At 41.0% G+C, this 20,356-nt stretch overlaps 1 protein-coding gene across 1 annotated transcript in view; it reads left to right on the top strand.

Moving 5' to 3' along the window:
• The first annotated feature begins 8,832 nt into the window (after window positions 1-8,832).
• The window catches only part of REST (RE1 silencing transcription factor), a 14,353-nt gene continuing 2,829 nt past the window's right edge, over window positions 8,833-20,356 (top strand). The window contains exons 1-3 of the mRNA XM_023737311.1: window positions 8,833-9,750; window positions 13,018-13,101; window positions 19,269-20,352. Coding sequence (XP_023593079.1) covers window positions 8,853-9,750; window positions 13,018-13,101; window positions 19,269-20,352 — 2,066 coding nt within the window. The 5' untranslated portion in view covers window positions 8,833-8,852. The remainder of the gene's footprint in view (window positions 9,751-13,017; window positions 13,102-19,268; window positions 20,353-20,356) is intronic.

Here is a 20,356-nt window from a genome sequence, read left to right as displayed (position 1 = left end):
TTGATAAGCTCAAAGGAGCTACACATGGGCAAAGGGCTGGAGGCTTGCGTGTTAAAATGTCAGTGCTGGGTCTTAAATACTTTAAATGCAATGGAAAAACAAAAGGACTTCCCTAGTCAGAAGGTAGTTAATATGAAAATAAGCTTAAGAGTGAAGGAAATGTGGTTCTGAGGAGTCCCTTTACCTCAGATATACACTGACTGCGGAGCCATTGAACAAAGTAGCCTATCAAGCCCAGGAGAGTAAAAGATATTTTGGGGAAGGGGGACTACTGGGACCAGGAAAGAGCAGAGGGAAGATGGGAGAAAGAGTTTGAGAGACTTGGAAAGAGTACCAGACTGGTTAGAAATCTGAGCCCCTGGATCCTAATTCCATCTGTGACCTAACTAGCTGTGTAAACTTGGGCAAGCCAAAAGCTCACAAGCTAGTCTTCCCCGGTCTATACAACAAGGGCCTGGACCCCTGAGATCTTTTTTAGTTGTGATGTTTTGTGGTCAGTATGTGGCATAGTGATTAAGTGCTACAGCTGCTAACCAAAAGGGTGGCAGTTCAAATCTACCAGGTGCTCTTTGGAAACTCTATAGGGCAGTTCTACTCTGTCCTATGGGCTTGCTATGAATCAACTTGATGGCAGGGGGTTTTGTTTTGTTTTGTTTTTTTATAGCATATGGAGAGAGGATTTTGGGAAGAAGGACAAGGACAAAGGTGAGAGAAAAGATATAACGGGAGGGGCAGGGCAGTGCAGATGATTAAGGATATGGGAGGGAAGGAGGGAGAGACAATTCCTATTCAAACAGAGGCAAATAGAGAGGCACCTAAGGTCCATACTGAGCCCTGGTGGCACAGTGGTTAAGCACTCAGCTGCTAACTGAAGGGTCAGCAGTTCAAACCCACCAGCCACTGCATGGGAGAAATCTGCTTCCGTAAAGATTATAGCCTTGGAAACCCTATGGGACAGTTCTTCTCTGTCCTATAGGGTTGCTATGAGTTGAAGTCAACTCAACGGCAGTAGGTTAAAGTCCATACTTGAAGAAAGGCCTGGGGATCTACTTCCAAAAAATTAGTCATTGAAAACCCTATGGGAGTGGGGTGCAAAACTCAAATTCTAGTAAAAAGACCAGACTTAATGGTTTGATTGAGACTGGAGGGACCCCGGAAGACATGGCCCCTGGACTCTCTGTTAGCCCAAAACTAAAACCATTCCTGAGGGCAACTCTTCAGACAAAGATTACACTGGACTATGGGACACAAAATGATACTCGTGAAGAGTATGCTTCTTAGCTCAAGTAGACACATGAGATTAAATGGGCAGCTCCTGTCCAGAGGCAAGATGAGAAGGCAGAGAGGGTCAGGATCTGGTTGAATGGACACGAGAAATCCGAGGTGGAAAAGAGGAGTGTGCTGTCGTAGTATAGGGAGAGCAATTAGGGTCACAATGTGTGTATAAATTATTGTATTATATGAGAGACTAACTTGAACTGTAAACTTTCACTTAAAGCACAACAATAAAAAAAAAAAAAAAGAAAGAAAACCCTATGGGAGCACAGTTCTACTTATAAACATGGGGTCTCCATGAGCTGAATCTACTCCATGGCAACTAGTTTGGTAAGATCCACACAGATGGTTAAGGACAACAAAGGAAAATTCAACCACAGATTGGTGTGTGAAAGTAGGAGTGTCCTAAGGATACAATATGCAGAAGAGCAGGCAGGGAGACCTTCAACAGGAAGGCTGAGTACAGCATAAGGGATCCAGGAGCATTCATGTATTCACTCAACAGTTATTGCACAAGTGATACTATGGGGGAGATTCAAGGAGGCAGGCTAGTATTTAGCATGAGAGAAGTATCTGTGGTGGGTACTGAATTGGGGGTACTGGCTTGGGTAAGGAGGGTTCCCACTTTAAGAGATTGGGATAGCAAGCTAGGATCCTGTTAAACACGTTGCCACCGAGTCAATTCCAACTCATAGCGACCCTCTAGGACAGAGTAGAACTGCCTCATAGGGTTCCAAAGAGGGGCTGCTGGATTCAATCTGCTGACCTTTTGGTTAGCAGCTGTAGCTCTTAACCACTGCACCACCAAGCCTCCAGGATCTTGTCACCATTCATTTCACAAATACTGTTGAGCAACTACCATGTTCTAGGCATTGGGGATAAAGTCAAATTTCTCTGCCTTTCTGGAGTTTGGAGCCCTGGTGGCACAGTGGTTAAGAGCTATGGCTGCTAATCAAAAGGCTGAATCCACCAGCCCAGCCGCTCCTTGGAAACCCTATGGGGCAGTTCTACTCTGTCCTATAGGGTTGCTATGAGTTGGAATCAATTTGATGGCAACAGGTTTTTTTTTTCTGGAGTTTAAGGTCTAGTGAGGGGAGCTAATAAATAGAGTAAATAAATAAAATGCGTAAAATGATAGTGAAAAATATTAAAGACAGAAACAAAGCAGGGGAGGGGAAATAGGATTAAGTATAAAGACGAGGGGAGTGTAATTTTAAATAGTGTGGCCACTGGGAGGGTAGTATTTGAATCAAGGAGGGGACGAAACGAGCTGCAGCAGCAGAGGGATATTGTATAGACTTTTTAAGAAGAGGAACAGCAACGGACCTAACTTGGGTCAGTAGCCAGGATTCAAGGAGGCTGGTGTGGCTGAAGGAAAGGGAACAAGGGGGAGTGTAGCTCAAAATGTGATTTAACAGAAGAAGGTAGGAAGGACCTCAGCTCATTCTCACGTTCCCGTCTTGCCTCCCTTCCTTCTCTTAGCATTTATGGAACACCTCTATGGCTCAGGCTGCAGATGCTGTAGTGGATAAGACATTGTGTTCCAGTTCTTGGAACCGGGCCAAAAGGTCAGGTCCAACTGGCACCAAGGATGGATGATACTACATCCGATAGGACTAGACCAGAGCTTCTCACATCCCTCCGCCATTGGACAAGATTAATCTTGAAGCCAGTGTAGCTAGAGGCCTACAGGTGGGCCTTGCAGAGGGCAAAGGAGAGCTATAGAGAGCAAACAAGGACGCCAAGTATACCAAACTTAAAAAATATGTAATTGTGCTAGGAAATACATGCACACGATTCAAAATTTCAAACAGAATGAAAAGCACCAGAAGTTGCAGAGAACTTTAAGCACCACTAGTTCAATCTCTTCACTTTTACAGACAAAACTCAAGAGAAGTGATTCTCAAAGGGACAGACGAGAAACAGGTCTCCTGTGTCCCTGGCCAGTGTGCTTTCTATTATATTCCGATCTTTTTTACGCCCCACCAGGACTTTCAAAATAAACTTATAGAGGAAGCAAAGTAATATTTTAAATTGTGCTTTCAGTTCACGTTCAATTAAATGAGTAATAGAAACTGTGCTGACTCAGATGTAAGAATGTCAGAGTCAGAGTTTAATCCCTGCAGGTCAGTTACACCTAGAGGAGATTCCTGGGAGGGCAAAGAGGGTGCCAGGTACCACTGGAAATGAAGGGAGAACTGGAGAAAGGCCCTAAATTTTATTACTTCACAGACCAATGTATTCCCTTTAGCTTTTGACAGCAGAAACTGGAACCGAAATCTTACATCAGGATGTAGACATTGTACCCAATTTTTAATCAACCCAAACCTTGGGTCAGACTTAAGATTTAAAACAGATTATTGAACTTCCGTGTAACATTAATGTGGGTTCAGTCAAATTATGTTCTTTTCTAAAGAAAACATTGAGACATGGTTATGAATAAAAACACGTGGAAGATGAAAAACAATATTTTACCAAACTTTGGAAATAAATCTCGAGAGAAAAATATTAAGAACATATGATAATTAAAGTAAAAAAAAAAAACCTGATGAATTAAATATGTAGGAAAGAACCCATATTCTCAAAATAAGAAAACCAAAACTCATTCACATTTCAGTCTTTATCTTGCAGAAGATGTTAAAATCTGGATGCAGCAAAGTAAAATACTGCTTTTTGAAAAACAATGAAGAATTCAAGTTCATAGCACTAGCTTCCCTCAAGGTAATTTTCTATTGATTTGTAATTTGGCCTTGAATTTGACCTGTGGCCTTCCTGTCCTGATAATTTGGGTCATTCTGAATATGTCATCCTTTGAACAAGGGCCTTTGCTAATTTTAAAGGAATGCAACTGTCCATTTGCAATTCTTCTATTTGCATCACAATATGTGGGAATAAATTCACAATTAATAAAACATTCCCATTAAGCAGTCAGACCGAGGAAATGAAGAACATTTATCTAGTAGGTTTAAAAAGAGATGTTTCATTTTTTCCTTTTTGGACATAAGAAGGAACCCTGGTGGACATAAAAAAGGATAAGAAAACAGTTCATGTCTTTGACAGCCTCAATAGAGACCAGAATTGGTCTCCGGGCTACAGCGTTTAAAATAGCCATGTAACCTAAAATTAGATTTTAGTTAAAAAAGAAGGGGCGGTGGGGGGGATAAACATAGAAAAAGTTTGTACGAAACTTAAACATCTAAAAAAGTTGGTCTTGTTCCTTAGTTCTCTGTCTTTTTGTAAATGAAAATGAATATTTTTCAAATTTGATTCTTGGGGGTGCGGGGGTGTTTGCATTTGAAATGAAGTTACTGAAACATTTAGTGGTCACTTTAGGCTCTTCATTCCATCTTGCATCTAAAAAAAACAAAACAAACAAACAAAAAACCAAATCCGTTGCCACAGAGTTGATTCTGACTCATAGCAACTCTATAGGACAGAGTAGAACTGCCCCATAGAGTTTCCAAGGAGCACCTGGTAGACTGGAACTGCATACCTTTTGGTTAGCAGCCAAATGCTGCATTAATTAGTAATATATTGTCTAGATATAGGGAAACAAGAGTCCTACTGAGGAGTATGCTAGAGTCTGGAAGTCCTGTCTTAAGAGAAAGGAGTGAAGTAACTGAGAGAGCCAGAGGAGAAGGAGTTAGGGGTATCTTAATAGCAGCTTTGGGCTTTTGAACTTATTTTTATTGTTTAAATGGTTCCTCCCCCAGTGCTAAAGAGAATTCTACCTGCTGAATTCTCCTTATTCTCCAAGGCCAGATTGAATTGTGGGTATTGTGAGAAGTTTCTGGATCCTCCTAGTTAGGATCCAGCTTCCTATTTTGAATCCCCATGGCACTTGCTGCCAACTCTATTATAATACTAGTGACGGTCCGACTAACCTAGATCAGGTTAGGCCAGGCCTTGAATGCCGCACTAAAAAATTTAAGCTTTTAGTTTATAGGCCATTAGGAGCTATTAAGTTTCAAAACATAGGACTGACAGAAGACCCATGTTTTAAGAAGGTATCAAAAGCACTTCGGGTGAAAACAGAAGGGAAGGAGTGCATGAAACTACTTTTTAAGCATATTACTATGTGCCAGGCATTTTGTATGGTCATCCCAATTTATAGACGAGGAAGCCGAATTTACAACACGTTAACACCGGCAGGCAGCCTCACCACCTCTTCTGTTCTTCACTCTCAGTAATGTGGTTCCTATTCCTCCACTGGAATCGTGTTTTCAAGGCTCAGCAATGACCTGCTACCTGACACGTCTAGGGACTTGTTCTCTCAGTCCTATTTTCACTAACTGTTCAGTGGCTTTTAACAACGCCGTACATAATCTCCTTCCCGAAGTATTTTCTTCTCACAACATACACACTGATTACATTTTCCTCGCTTATTGTCTGCAACTTGGATTGCATTTTTAACAAAGAAGTTTAAAACGAAGTTTAATTAGTTAAGGGTGGGGATGGGTGGAGACTTGAAGAGATTTTGAAGAGTATTTTCGAGTGCTTTAGATTTAAGAGGCCAGTGACAATAGTGCTAAAGAGAACGGTCAAAGCTTGCAGACTTTTAACAGCTTTATTCTCCTGCATGCACGCCAGGGCTGGGGATAACTTTTCTGTTGTTTGTTTATAAGAGAAATAAAGAAAACGAGCGGGTCCCACCTCTTTTCTGACCTGAGGGTAAGAGTGAGGGGCCGCGCGGATTAGGTACGGCCCCTACTAGGCGCACCCCTAGGCCAGCCAGGGTATGTAGCACCCCCCTCGCCGAGGGGCGGGGCGCGCCCAGCGGCCACGCGCGCGGGTGGTGGAGGAGGCGTGTCTCGCGAGTGCGCGCGGGCGGCGGAGGGGGCGTGTCCCGCGGGTGGCGGCGGCGGCGCGGGCCGGATGCGCGGCGCAGCCTCCTGTGCTGGAATGTGCGGCTACCGCGAGCTCACGGCGCAGCGGCAGAGCGAGCGCCGCCGAGGCCCCGGGCCCCAAACCCCGGTGGCGGCGGCGGCCAGGACGACAGGGCGAGGGCTAGCGGCCTGAGCACCCTCTGCAGTGCCACTCCTGGGCCTTCGCGGGCCTCGACCTCCCCATCGCCCAACTTTTCTACCCTCCATCTCCCCTCCCCCGAAACTCCAGCAACAAAGAAAAGTAGTTTGAGTAGGAGCGGCGACGCCGGCTCGCCCGCTCCTCCTCTCCTGGTTAGGCGGGTAAGCGGGGCGCTGGGCGGAGGGGCTCGGTCTGCGTGGGGAAGGGCCGGTCGGGCGGCGGCGGGGCGGCGGGAGGGGGAGGGCGCGGAAGGACGCGGAGCGAGGCGCTGTCCAGGGCTGATTTGCAGATACTGTGGCTCCGCGGCGGCGGCCGCCGCGCCGGGCGGGGGCGGGCGGCCGAACGGGATCGGGTTACACCGCCGCGGCCCAGGGGCTGGGCCGGGGGCGTCCTCGGGGAGCGGTGCGTCGCCGGGACCCCTTCCCCAGGCGAGGCGGGGCCGTCCCCTCGGTGCAGGCCCGACGCCCCTCGGATTCCGTCCTGAGGTCGCGGAGCGGAGCTGCTCGGCGCCCCAGTCCTGAAACTTCCTTCTCCTGTTCCCAGGTCCCGCCGCCCGCAGCTGCCCCGCGCCGGCCCGGGCCCTCCCGCCCCCACCCTTCCCATCCCGGCCTTTCCCTTTTGCCGAGGGCGCCGTTGAGTGCGGCCGGGCGGGTTGAGTCAGCCCCGGGGCCCGGGCGGGTCCGCCAATGGGGCTGGACAGCGATTTCTGCACTGGGGCCGTTCCGGCGCCCCAGTCCTCTGCGCGCGGCCGCCCGGTCGTCCGACCTGGCGGACCAGGCGAGAGAGTCCTGCCGGGCGCCGAGGGGGAGTGAAATTCGCAAACTTCCGGGGTGCGGGGGTGGCAGCCGGCGCGCGTGGGGGTCCCCCGCTTGCTCAGGGACAATTCCTGCCGAGGGTGCCCGCTGAGCCTCTCCGGTCGTCGGCGGAGGGCGATCCCCAGGGCGGTCAGAAGAGTCGGGACACCGGCATTGCGGTAACTTTACTCCTTCCTTCCAGACTCGGGCCCGCAGGCCAGGAAAGGGGCTGCCGGGACTTGGGAAAGACTTGGTGTGGCCCAGCGGAGCCTCAAGTTCCCATCCCCCTCGTTTTCAGTCGGGGTGGGGGGTGCACAGGAAAAGCTTCAGGACGGTTGTTGGAGCAACTCCCGCGAGTTGGTGTGTAGATGTGTGCAGCGTGTAGGCCTGAGAGGAAGCGAGAGCGCCCGAGTTTGCAAAGAGCTGCTTTGTGTTTGGTATTTTGAGAAAATGGCCGAATGCCTATTTCAGTCAGGAATGCCGCCGCCGAAGCAGGCGCTGGTGGCAGCAGCACATAGGAATTCATGCAACTCGTTGGGCTGTGCTTGGTCGGTCTTCCTGACAAATGTTAAAATTCCTTTAGGGATGATAGGTAGTAGGGTTTTGGAGGGATTAGAAAAGTTGATTTTTGGGTGAATACCGAGTAGCCTGTGCTGTTATGTACTGGGAAACCTTTTACGGTTAGTTTGTTTTCTGTGTTGGCATTTTGATTCTAACTTTTCTTGGTGCCTATAACTAAACCAATTTATGTTTATAAAGTTGGATGAAACGGTTTCCATTTTGTGTTTTAGGTTGAACTTGACTTTTTAGTGTTATTTGTCACTTACTTGGCCTTTTTTTAATTTGCAAGAGAACAGCTAAAGTATTTTTTGAAAAGCAACGTGATGGTCAAGACCATTTAAAAAGCCAACATGTTTTCAAGAAGGTGATCTTGTAATGGCTTCCACTAGGGCAAGTAGGCCAAGTCAAGCGCAATGCAGAAAAGTTACTGGTTGTGGAATGGAGAGTTGCACGTTTTTTTCATCAGGGGTTTGAAAGATTAATTCTTAATCTTCATTTGTGAAGTTTCGAGTAAGCCAAACTTCCTTTTTCACAGGAAAGGAGTCCATGATTTTTTTCCCCTTTTAAACCAGTGGAGTCATCGAAAAATTTAGACTCTGTGATATTTTTCTATAATAGCTTATTCTTCTGAAGTTAGTTGGGTTGATATGAAATTTAATTAGGTTGCCCAATTATTACAGCCTTCCACCTTCCAGACGTGCTTGTGAACATAGGGCACGACAGAATGATTTTTGGATTTTTCAGCTTGAGAATTCAAACCAGTGAATTGTTGGAAGGGAGAATGGGAGAACTACTAATCATGTTTTGAATTTTTGAGATAATTTCAGTTAATATTAAAAATGAAGATTGCCTGTTTTTTACCCACCAGAAAAATGAAAAGTTCTTTAGGGAAGACATACCAATTAAATATAAAATTAATTACCTAAACAACCTAGTTGATGGATGAGTTATGTCACCACTGTTGATAAAAAATTTTTAGTGGTAATGAAAGTCTTTTTGTTGACTGAAGGAAAGAGAATTGGTGATTACAAAAATATTTTGAAGTTTGTTTTTAGTAGTTAATGAAGCTCCTTGAGTTTTAAAATTATATTGGAAAAATATATATTTTTTAAGTTATGAAGAACTACAATAATGCTTTCATTTCAGGCTATTAAAAGTTACGTCCTTTTCTGTTTATTTTAAATTCAGAATCCAGTTATGGCCACCCAGGTAATGGGACAGTCTTCTGGAGGAGGAGGAGGGCTATTTACCAGCAGTGCCAACATTGGAATGGCCTTGCCTAATGACATGTATGATTTGCATGACCTCTCTAAAGCTGAACTGGCTGCACCTCAGCTTATCATGTTGGCAAATGTGGCTTTGACTGGGGAAGTAAATGGCAGCTGCTGTGATTACTTGGTTGGTGAAGAAAGACAGATGGCAGAATTGATGCCTGTTGGGGATAATAATTTTTCAGATAGTGATGCAGAAGTACTTGAAGAGTCTCCTGAAATAAAAGGTGAACCTAATGGACTGGAAAATATGGAACTGGAAAGTTTGGAACTCAGTGTGGTAGAACCTCAACCTGTATTTGAGGTATCTGCTACCCCAGAAATTTATAACTCAAGTAAAGATCTTCCTACCGAAACACCAGGAACAGAGGACAAGTGCAAGAACTTGAAGACCAAACCCTTTCGCTGTAAGCCATGCCAGTATGAAGCAGAATCTGAAGAACAGTTTGTGCATCACATCAGAGTCCACAGTGCTAAGAAATTTTTTGTGGAAGAAAGTGCAGAGAAGCAAGCAAAAGCCAGGGAATATGGTTCTTCTACTGCAGAAGAGGGAGATTTCTCCAAGGGCCCCATTCGCTGTGACCGCTGTGGCTACAATACCAACCGATATGATCACTATACTGCGCATCTGAAACATCACACCAGAGCTGGGGATAATGAGCGAGTCTACAAGTGCATCATTTGCACGTACACCACAGTAAGCGAATATCACTGGAGGAAACACTTGAGAAACCATTTTCCTAGGAAAGTATACACATGTGGAAAATGCAACTATTTTTCAGACAGAAAAAACAATTACGTTCAGCATGTTCGAACTCATACAGGTAAGAGCCTCTATCTAGTCTGTAAGTTCAGTTCTGTCAAAAAATTTAGATTTTCTTTATATGAATAACTTCAAACATCTTAAGAGTACCATAGTACCACAGTGATCCAGCTTATATACCCATCACCTATACTTAACAGTTGCCAATTTTTTGTCACATTTGGCATATTAACAATGGTTTTCTGGGTAAATGTTTCATAAATTCAATTTTTAAAAATAATCTTGAGATTTTTCACATACCATCCAGTTCCCCTATTTCAAGTACGTAATTTAATAATTACTAGTATTTAGTGTATTCACAGAGTTGTACAGCTATCTCCAGTCAATTTTAGAACATTTTCATCACCCTGGAGAGAAACCTGTATCAATTAGCAGTTACTCCCCATTTCTTCCCAACAGCCCTTACTTGCTTTTAAAATTCTTTTAAACCTTTGTTAATTAAGGAATATCATTTTTCAAAGAAATATTTGTAACTATTAGTAGTTAATATTCACATTTTTCATTTTCCTGGTGAGAATTGAGGCTTGATTACTGCCTGAACAAATTGGATTGAGAGTAACCTAGTATACTGTACTCTTTGGATCACTAGTGAAAAGGGGCTGTAGATGCTGTTATATTATCAGGTCCCCTTGCCAGGAGGTGTGGCACTCTGCAGGATTGACTCCTATAGGTAAAGAGAGTGGACCCAGTGAGGGGGAAGGGATTTGATAATGCTTTGTGTATAAGGCAGATTTAAACAGTAAAACTTGCAGGTGGAATTCCATTACAAGGAAGACCTGCAGCAAGATTTCTAAGCACTGTGGTTGTGGGTATCTCATTTCATGTTATTGTGTTAAACTTGACCTTAATGTTGTTTTAAAAGATTTCTTTCCTGGTTTTACCTGATTAGTGTGATTTTTATTTTTAATTTTAAAAATACAATTTGATGTAGGATAATATTTTAATTATGTAAATTCTAAGAGTATCTCTGATGCTAAATGCATAGTTCTGAAAATTCAATTTCTGGAAAAATAAGTTAATCTAGCGCTAGAGAGTAGAGAGCAGAAATGTTAGGGGTAGGAATCACTTGGGTTTCTCTTTTTTTGCACTGTTGATTTTCAGACTCATTTAGTGGGTTTATTCTGTTCCTTATTAACTGCCTGGTATTAGGTGCTTTCTTCTGTTCTATACTCATCTTTAGAAAGATCCATTGAGGAAAAACAGGGCAAGTGACAGTAGTCTGTATTTCCAGAGAGGAAAACTAGCTCTGAAAGCCGGAAGTGATGTGCCCATCATTTCCTAATGATACATACCACTGGGATTCAAAGTTCAGAATCTCTTTCTTTTGGTAATTGTCATGGGAGGGGAGTGGAGCTAGGGATTACTTCTGAATCAGCCTCTTTAATCAAAAGACTTAATTTTGTGGTTTTGATATTTATACCAGTTCACAAATTCTTCTTAAAAAGATCATTTTTGCCTATATGTGTGACTTAAAAATCACTGCCTAACTAACCTTTTAGAATATTTAGGCCTATTTTGTAGAGTTTTACAGATAAAAGCAATTTATTCTGTTATAAAGAATTTAAAAGTAAACCTCGACCTTTCATGCTAATCTATAATAATGTTTAACTTTTCTCCATTCATTTTTTTATCATGGTAAATAAATAAGTAACAAAACATTAATTAGTTTCATTATGTTGTTCAACCATCATATTATCCATTTCCAAATTTTCCCATCACCTTTAACAGAAGCTCAGTGTCCCCTAAGCAACAAATCCTCTTTACTCCCTTCCCTATTCCAGATATTTCATATAAGTAGGGTCATACAATATTTGTCCTTTTGTAACTGACTGACTTCACTTAGCATGATGTTTTCAAGGGTCTTCCATTTCATTAACATTTTTTATGATTGCTTTAACCAAATATGTTGCCATCGAGTTGATTCGATTTATAGCAACACTATAGGACAGGGTAGAACTGCCCCATAGAGTTTCCAAGGAGTGCCTAGTGGATTTGAACTGCTGACCTTTTGGTTAGCAGACGTAGCTCTTAACTACTACGCCATTACTCTTATTGAGATACAGTTCACGTACACAATTCACCCACTTAAAAAACGTGTACAATTCAGTGGCTGGTAGTGTATTCACAGAGTTGCACAACCATTGCCACAAATCGTTTTTAGAACATTTTCATCACCCCAAAATCCCATACCCATTAGTATTCATCCCCCCCACATTTCCCCACAACTTCCCCAGCCCAGGAACCACTAATCTACTTTCTGTCTCTGGATTGGCGTATGTTATAGACATTTCATATAAGTGGACTCTCACAATTTGTGGTCCTTTGTGATTGGCTTTCGCTTAGCATGCTTTCAGTGTTTTTATATGTATGGTTCTTATTTTCATTGTTTCTTTTGCCAGATAATGCTCCATTGTATGATAAGTAGAATTTTGTTTATCCATTTGTCAGGTGGACATTTGGGTTGTTTCCACTTTTTGACTATTATGAATAATGGCCTATGAACTCTTGTGTACAAGTATTTGTGTGGGTGTATGTTTTCATTTCTCTTGGGTATATACATCTAGGAGTGGAATTGCTGGGTCATAAGTAACTCTTTAACTTTTTGAGGAACTGCCAGACTGGTTTCCAAAGTAGCTGCACCATTTTACATTCCCACCAGATATGTGAGGATTCCAATTCCTCCACATCCTTGGCAACATTTGGTATTATCTGTCTTTTTGATTATAGTTATCCTGTTGTTGTTAGTTGCTGTTAGTCAATTCCAACTCATAACCCCATTTTTGCAGAGTAGAAATGCCCAATAGGGTTTTCTTTTGGAAGCAGATCATCAGGCCTGTCTTCAGAGGCACCTGTGGGTGGGTTCACCAACCTTTTGGTTCACCCACAGCTTACTTAGTAGCGTTTATACTTCAGTTATTTCTGAATTATTAGTTACAGTAGAAAGTTATTCCAATTGCAGTTATACAGGAATCATATAGGTGGAAAGGAGCTAAGAAGTTAAATACTTAATGTAGTAACATATAGCAGCATTGTGAAAGTGAAAAGGGCTATGAGAATTCACAAATCCAGTCTGAAAAGATGTTATATAAATTCTGAATTGAATTATTTACATTTCTAATACATGATGTAAATTGGTCATTTTGCCAGAAATAGGAACAATACCTTTTTAAAAAATGCTCGATGCCGAATATTGCATATGTTGGTAAGATTTTTTATATTTGGCTTATTTTGTTATCTTTAAACACTATTCATTATTATATTTTTGCAGGAGAACGCCCATATAAATGTGAACTTTGTCCTTACTCAAGTTCTCAGAAGACTCATCTAACTAGACACATGCGTACTCATTCAGGTTGGTATGAAATGAGAACTTTTTTTTAATTGTGCTTTAAGTGAAAGTTTACAGTTCAAGGCAGTTTCTCATACAAAAATACATACACACATTGCTGTGTGACCTTAGCTGCTCTCCTTATAATGTGACAGCACACTCCTGCTTTCCACCCTGTATTTCCCATGTCCGTTCAACTAGCTGCTGTCCCTTTTTGCCTTCTCATCTTGCCTCTAGACAGAGTCTGCCCATGAGATGGGAACTTTTTAAAATTATTTTTAGTAAACTACTGTTAAGAAGTTCTTCTAGACTTGGAACTAATTATTTATGATTTGTTTTTTAACATGGAGTTATTTTAAATGGCTTGCGGGGCAAAATTTAGAAATTAGAGCTAAAAATCAGTGTTCTGTTAGTGTGGAGATATGGAGATCGTTAGCCCGGAATCTGTACTTGAACTCCTGAAACTGAGTGTAAATGTATGTGTGTGCTCACTCTTTCTGGGAGGAGGGTTCTTAAAGAGTTCCGTAACTCTAATAAACTTTGATCTCCTATCACAGACCAAGGCTTTTTGAATAATCTCCACCTTCTCACACTCCCCTCATCATGCTATTTATACACACAGTATAATGTTGGATTTCTTGGTATGTGGTTACAGTTACCAGGTTCTAGAGATTCCTCCTCAGCTCCTGCAATTTGGATTTATTTTGAGAGTTGACAGGGTTTTTTTGTTGTTGTTTTTGTTCTCGTGTTGATTTTTTTTTTTTTTGTACTTTAGATGAAGGTTTACAGAACAAATAATTTGTCATTAAACAGTTAGTACACGTAACTGTTTTATGACATTGGTTAACAACCCCATGACATGTCAACACTGTCCCTCCTCAACCTTGGGTTCCCTATTACCAGCTTTCCTATCCCCTCCTCCCTTCTAGTCCTTGTCCTGGGCTGCTGTGCCCCATTAGTGTCATTTTGTTTTATGGTCCCATTTAATCTTTGGTTGAAGGGTGAACCTTGGGAGTGACTTTATACTACTGAGCTAAAAGGATGTCCGGGGGCCATACTCTTGGGGTTTCTCCAGTCTGTCAGGCCAGTAATTCTGGTCTTTTTTTGTGAGTTAGAATTTTGTTCTACATTTTTCTCCAGCTCTGTCCGGGACCGAGAGTTGACAGGGGTTTTTAAGAGCCGATTCACAAAAACTAAACATAAAAGAAAATGCTAGATAATCCAGGATACCAAGTGCAAGACTATAGCAAGTGGAAAATTAATCCACTCCAGTGACTGAAATAATCACGATCACCACCTAGATTTGGTTCTCATTTTCAAGGTATGTAGGTGGCAAAGGTAAATAAAAGAAAAAAACCTAACATAGGTGGTTTTGAAAGGTAATTATTTCAGTTGGCCATAATGGACCCTTAATGAACTACCACTTTTGATCAGATTACTCTCCTTCCAGATTCAGTATATATACCTCGGTGGGGAAAGTATGTTTAATCTTGTTGTTTAGGAAAGTGTAGACTCATTTCCCTTAAATTAATAATTACCTTAGATCTGGCCTATGAAGGGGTCATATAATATGCCAGCCTGTCTTAACCTCACATACTTGTCACGTTAATGTAGTTTGAGTGTTCTTCTAAATCTCCTAAGTCATTGAGTTGGTTCACTTACCCAGAAACTTTAGGGGTGCTTCCTGGTTTTCTTTCTCAGAGTTAAATACAATCTCAGGCTTTGTTGAGGCTAGGGTAGAGTCTTGTTGATAGATGTGCGCCGTGCCCTAAATAAAAACACTTGAGAGCTTTCCATGAGTTAACTCAATTTACTGTTTATAACCCTCCTATGACCTGTAAGTTCTTTTATTGTCCTCATCTTACAGATGAGGAAACTAAGGCATTGGAGAAATATGGCTAGTTTTTCCTGTAGAATGTCCCCCCTTCTGATTTGTTTACTTGCTTTTTTTATGGCGCCATTTAGCTTTTTCCTGTGTCCTGGTATTCCTGTAAAGACTTGGTAATCTACTTTAGGATATGTCTCATTTGTATTGCATAATTATCAGTGATGCTGGGTCACTGAGTTAGGATGATAACACTTGTTTCATTGAGCTAATACTACTATGTCGATGGTGTTCTACACTAGTTGGTAATCTTTTGTGAAGCAGTTTCATTTGGATTTTTTTTGGTTACTGGCTCAAGCCAAATCTTGTCTTGAGTTTCATTTACTTTATTTTAAAGGTGGTTTCTAGAGTTGTTATTACAGTACAGGAGGTGTTTTTAAAGTGTTAATAATGAGTAGTAGCTTTTTAACGAATGTGTAAAACTTGTGTAAATCTTTCCTCTCTTGAATTGGCCTTATAGTTAAGTTAATTTGGAAAACAGAAACCTAATCCCAGTTTATAGATGAAGACACAGGCTCAGGATAATAGTCATTTCTCAAAAGTAGAAGAGCTAGTATTTGGCCTCAGACCCCCTCCCCTACTCTCCTCCTTTCATCAGCAGTGTTAAAAACACATTATGGCTCAGAAAGTGGGTCAAATAAAGAATCTAGCATATTGAGATTTGAAGCACACTGTATTGAGAGAGCACAGAACCATTGTCTTTCACTGGATGCCAACAGCTTGAGTCAAAAAACGAAATAAAAATGGTTACTCTGTCTTGTTTTTGAGTGTGCTGAATTATTTTCAGCAGAGCCTACATTTTAATACTTTGAATGGAAATTGCTGATAGCACATGGAATAAAATGAGGCTAAGTCAGGTCAATTTGGATGGTCTTTTGCATGGAGTGACTATCTTGGTGGCTCTGTGGTTTGATCTTTATAGGTCACCTTGGGCATTTTGGTTCCTGAATATCTTTAGAGAAGAGCAGTGTGTGCTCTGACTTATTTCTGGGTGAGATTAGGCTCTGTTGAATTTGATACATTTTAGCCAAACTGACAGTGGTTTATGAAGCAAAACCACATTGGTCGTTTACTTGGAGCCCTTCTATCTAGGAGTGTAGGTCTTAGGTCTAATTAGAGATCGGAATGTTGGTTTGGTGAAAAAGAAAATTGGATATTGGTGAAAATACAGGCACACTAAGCTAATCTGGTGGTGGTGTGGCCTTCATTTTATTGGTGTTTCTGCCTAGTAAACCAGTTGCCATTAAGTTGATTCTGACTCATAGCTACCCCATGTATGTCAGAGTAGAACTTTGGTGCTCCGTAGGGTTTCAGTGGCAGTGTTTTTGGAAGTAGATGCCCAGGCCTTCCTTCTGAGGTGCCTCTGGGTAGACTTGAACCTTCAGCTTTTTGGTTACTGGCCGAGCACGTTAGCCCTTTGCATCAGCCAGGGTCTGCTAATAGTTTAATAGTATTAGGCTGGCCCCTCCTGGGTAGTCCTAGAGACACTGGCATTTTCCTCAACTCTCCCTTTCCTACCCTCACTGGAGGCCACCATCCAGTTTGTAATTGCCATTGTATTTTCTGTGCTGTTTACATTTACCTCTAATTATACTTTATGTATCACACCGACTAGTTATCCCATTCTGCTAGTATAGGACTTACTTTTGCATATTTTCCTATTATGTGGGTAGCGAATGTTTGTTAAATACCATTAACGTAAAAGTAGACAACTTGCCAAGTTCCATCTCCATTTATTACTTTTTTTTTTAATTCCGTGATAAATTTATTTTCCTTTCAACAACTACTATTTGGTGATTGTTATTATGTTGTTAGTTGCTGTTGAGTTGGCTGCCACTCATAGCAACCCCGTATATCACAAACATTGCCCAGTCCTGTGCCATCTTCATGATCATTGCTATAATTATTTAATAGCTGGGCTTAAAGACGTTACGGTTTGAGAGTCTTAAAGAATTTTAGAGTGATTTTTTAAATAATATTTCTTTGTGGTATAATTTATACACATTAAAATGCACACATCTTAAGTATTCTCAGAGGGTACCTCAGTGACTTTATGGATCTTTTAACCTTTTTGCCTTCTACTCAGATCAAGACATGGAACTTTTCTGTCACCCTCAGAAAAGTTGCCTCCTGTCCCTTTCCCCTGGGTACCCTTCTGTCGGTATTCTGATTTTTTATCAAAAGAACAATTTTGCCTCTTAAAAGTCATGTAGATGAATTATGCAGTATGTATTTTGTCTAGTTCTTTCACTCGGTGTTTTTGAGATTCATCCTCTTTTGTTGTATTATCAGAACTTCGTTTATATTGCTGAATAGTAGTAATCCATCGTATGTCCCTATTATTTAATTAAAAATTTCTTTAACTGTTCTTTCTGGATTATTCTTTATATGAATGTGTAAAGCTTGTGCACATCTTTCCTCTTTTGAATTTGCTTTATGCTTATAATAGACAAAACTGTCGCATTTATATGAAATGTGATGAAAAACATAGGTAAATAGTAGATTTGGAAAAGGGAGTAAGGTTAAAACTTGGTACAGGGCAAAAAGACTTAATTCAGCTTAGGTACTTACACATTAGAAAATCTTGATGAAAAGATACTCTAATACAAGCAAGCTTTAATGTCAACAACAAAAGAAACTGAGAGAAAAAAATTAATGCAAGAGGTTAATTATGCCACCAAATTTTAAACATAAAATTGCTACACGACCACTCCCCTGGCCAGCTGGAGGCTTGGCAGAGGTGTGCATCTCAATTTATACTTGCCATTCAGATCTCCTCATGCATAGGGGTTACTAAATGGTGATATCTTAGTTACCATTCCTTTATTAGAATAAATATTTTCATAAACAGATAAATTTCAATCATTGGCTTTTTATTTACTCATACATTTTTATACCAGTTGATTCTAAAAGTGATCAATTATAGATAATGCATATTGAGTGTCTATTGTCAGCTTCTTGCTAAGTGCTTTATGTGGATTAGAGTATTTATATTTCACAACATGTAGAGAGTATTTTACAGGTGAGGAAGTTGTACTTTGCCCAAGGTCTCACAATAAGCAAGTTGCAGAGCCCATATTTGATCCGCTAGATAGATTAAGTCTAGAACTTGAGTTCTTAACCCTTATGCCACCTATCTTTCCCCAGTTTATGTCTACATATGGTAGCAAATATGTGCCTCCATTTAAGTCATGGATTTGAAAAGACAAGATAGGGCCAAGTATAGAGTAATGTATCCTGTTGTAGAAACTTGTTTATGAATCCATTTGTGGACTAATACGGAGAGAGTTGTTCAGTTAGCTGCATATCCAATCTGATGTACCTGGATAAGTTTTTATTTTGTGATTTAATATTTTATCACCAGACATTTTCTAATCATGTAAAGCTTAATACCTACGTGGTTTTGCTTTTAATGTCTGAGTAGTTTTACTTTATGAAAATTTAAGATGAGATTTTATATGAATTTGATGTTTGAGAGATGAATTTTCATAAATGTCAATTTCCATTTTTCTACTATGCATTCCATTGGACCAGTGGGGTATGGATACCATTTGGTAATATTACTAGAATGTGATCTAGATGGGTATGTATTCAGATAGAATGTGTTACTCTTATCCCTTTAATTTGGGGGTGGGAGTGGTTTTTCTGGTTTTGTATGTATCTGTGGTTATGATGTTGTTTGCATATTTTATATACCATATCTATTTGTATGCCTCTTCTGTCCTAATTTCCTTGCCCATTTTATAGAAGAAAGTGAGGGTGAGGATCAAGGAAAGGTTTCTGAATAATTACCTTGGCTGTATTTTTGCTTTAAAATAGCAACTCTGGTATTTGAAAAGTTTGCTGAGTGAAACTTACTACTTGCCACGATGGACAAAAGGGTTAAATTTTAAGAAAAAAACTTTTTCTCCCTGAGGCTAGAGCAGTGTTTCCATATTTTTCCACCTGGGTCTGGGAGTATAGCCCAGAGTATAAGAAATTTCTTTGAAGTTTTTAAGATTTATCTTAAAATTGTATAGGAATTTTAGATTTTTTTAAATTAGTAGTGCTTGAGAGCCCCTTAATGAACTTTTCTGAAGATGAGGATAGACTGAGATAATTATTCCTCTGCTTGGTTTTAAGTCAATATCAAGGGATAGAGAAAAGTTATACAAATAAGTATGGTAAATATAAGGTGCATGATACAATCTGTTCAACAAATAGTCTGGTTTTTATACATATCCTATTCCTTATAAGTATATTTTAGCAGGTCTTGAATTCATTTCTTAATCTATGTCTTCTCTAAACACCTCTTATTTACCTCCAGGTGAGAAGCCATTTAAATGTGATCAGTGCAGTTATGTGGCCTCTAATCAACATGAAGTAACCCGCCATGCAAGACAGGTTCACAATGGGCCTAAACCTCTTAACTGCCCATACTGTGACTACAAAACAGCAGATAGAAGTAACTTCAAAAAACATGTAGAGCTACATGTTAACCCGCGGCAGTTCAATTGCCCTGTATGTGACTATGCAGCTTCCAAGAAATGTAATCTGCAATATCATTTCAAATCTAAGCATCCTACTTGTCCTAATAAAACAATGGATGTTTCGAAAGTGAAACTAAAAAAAACCAAAAAGAGGGAAACTGACTTGCCTGATAACAATATTACCAATGAAAAAACAGAAACAGAGAAAACAAAAATAAAGGGAGATCTGGCTGGAAAGAAACATGAGAAGCCTGTAAAAGTAGAGAGAAAAGACAGTATTTCAAAAGAGAAGAAGTCCTGTAATGCCTCAGTGGCCCAAGTGACCACCAGAACTCGCAAATCAGCAACGGAGACTAAAGAGATGGATGTGCATGCAGGAAATAATTCAGAAAAGTCCTGTAAAACCAAGAAAAGCAAGAGGAAGATGGAAGCTGAAGCTCATTTCTTAAATGATCATGTGAATGATGAAGAGCCTGTGACAAAAAAGAAAAAGAAGGTAGAAAGCAAATCCAAAATCAGTCAGGAAGTGCCAAAGGACGGCAGCAAAGTGGAGGAGGATAAAAAGCAAAATACATGCACGAAAAAAAGTACAAAGAAGAAAACTTTCAAAAATAATAAATCAAGTAAAAAAAGCAGCAAGCCGCCTCAGGTTGAGTCTGCTCAGAAGGGGCCTTGCCAAAAGAAGCCTGCTCAGAAGAGACCTGCTCAGGTGGCGCCTCCTCAGATAGGAACAGTTCAGAAGCAGCCAGCTCAGGTGGAGCCGGCTCAGGTGGGGCCTTCTCCCATAGAGCCACTTCCTCCCATGGATGATCCTTTTGTCATGGATCCTCCTTCTTCCATGGAGCCGCCTCCTCCCATGGTATCTCCTTCCATGGAACTGCCTGCATCCATAGTGTCTCCTCCTCAGCTGGAGCCTCCTCCTCAG

Source organism: Trichechus manatus, unplaced genomic scaffold, assembly GCF_000243295.1.
Source record: "Trichechus manatus latirostris isolate Lorelei unplaced genomic scaffold, TriManLat1.0 scaffold00101, whole genome shotgun sequence".
NCBI lineage: Eukaryota > Metazoa > Chordata > Mammalia > Sirenia > Trichechidae > Trichechus > Trichechus manatus.
The sequence above is the reverse complement of the archived record's forward strand: the minus strand, read 5'-3'. Positions and strand labels throughout refer to the sequence as shown.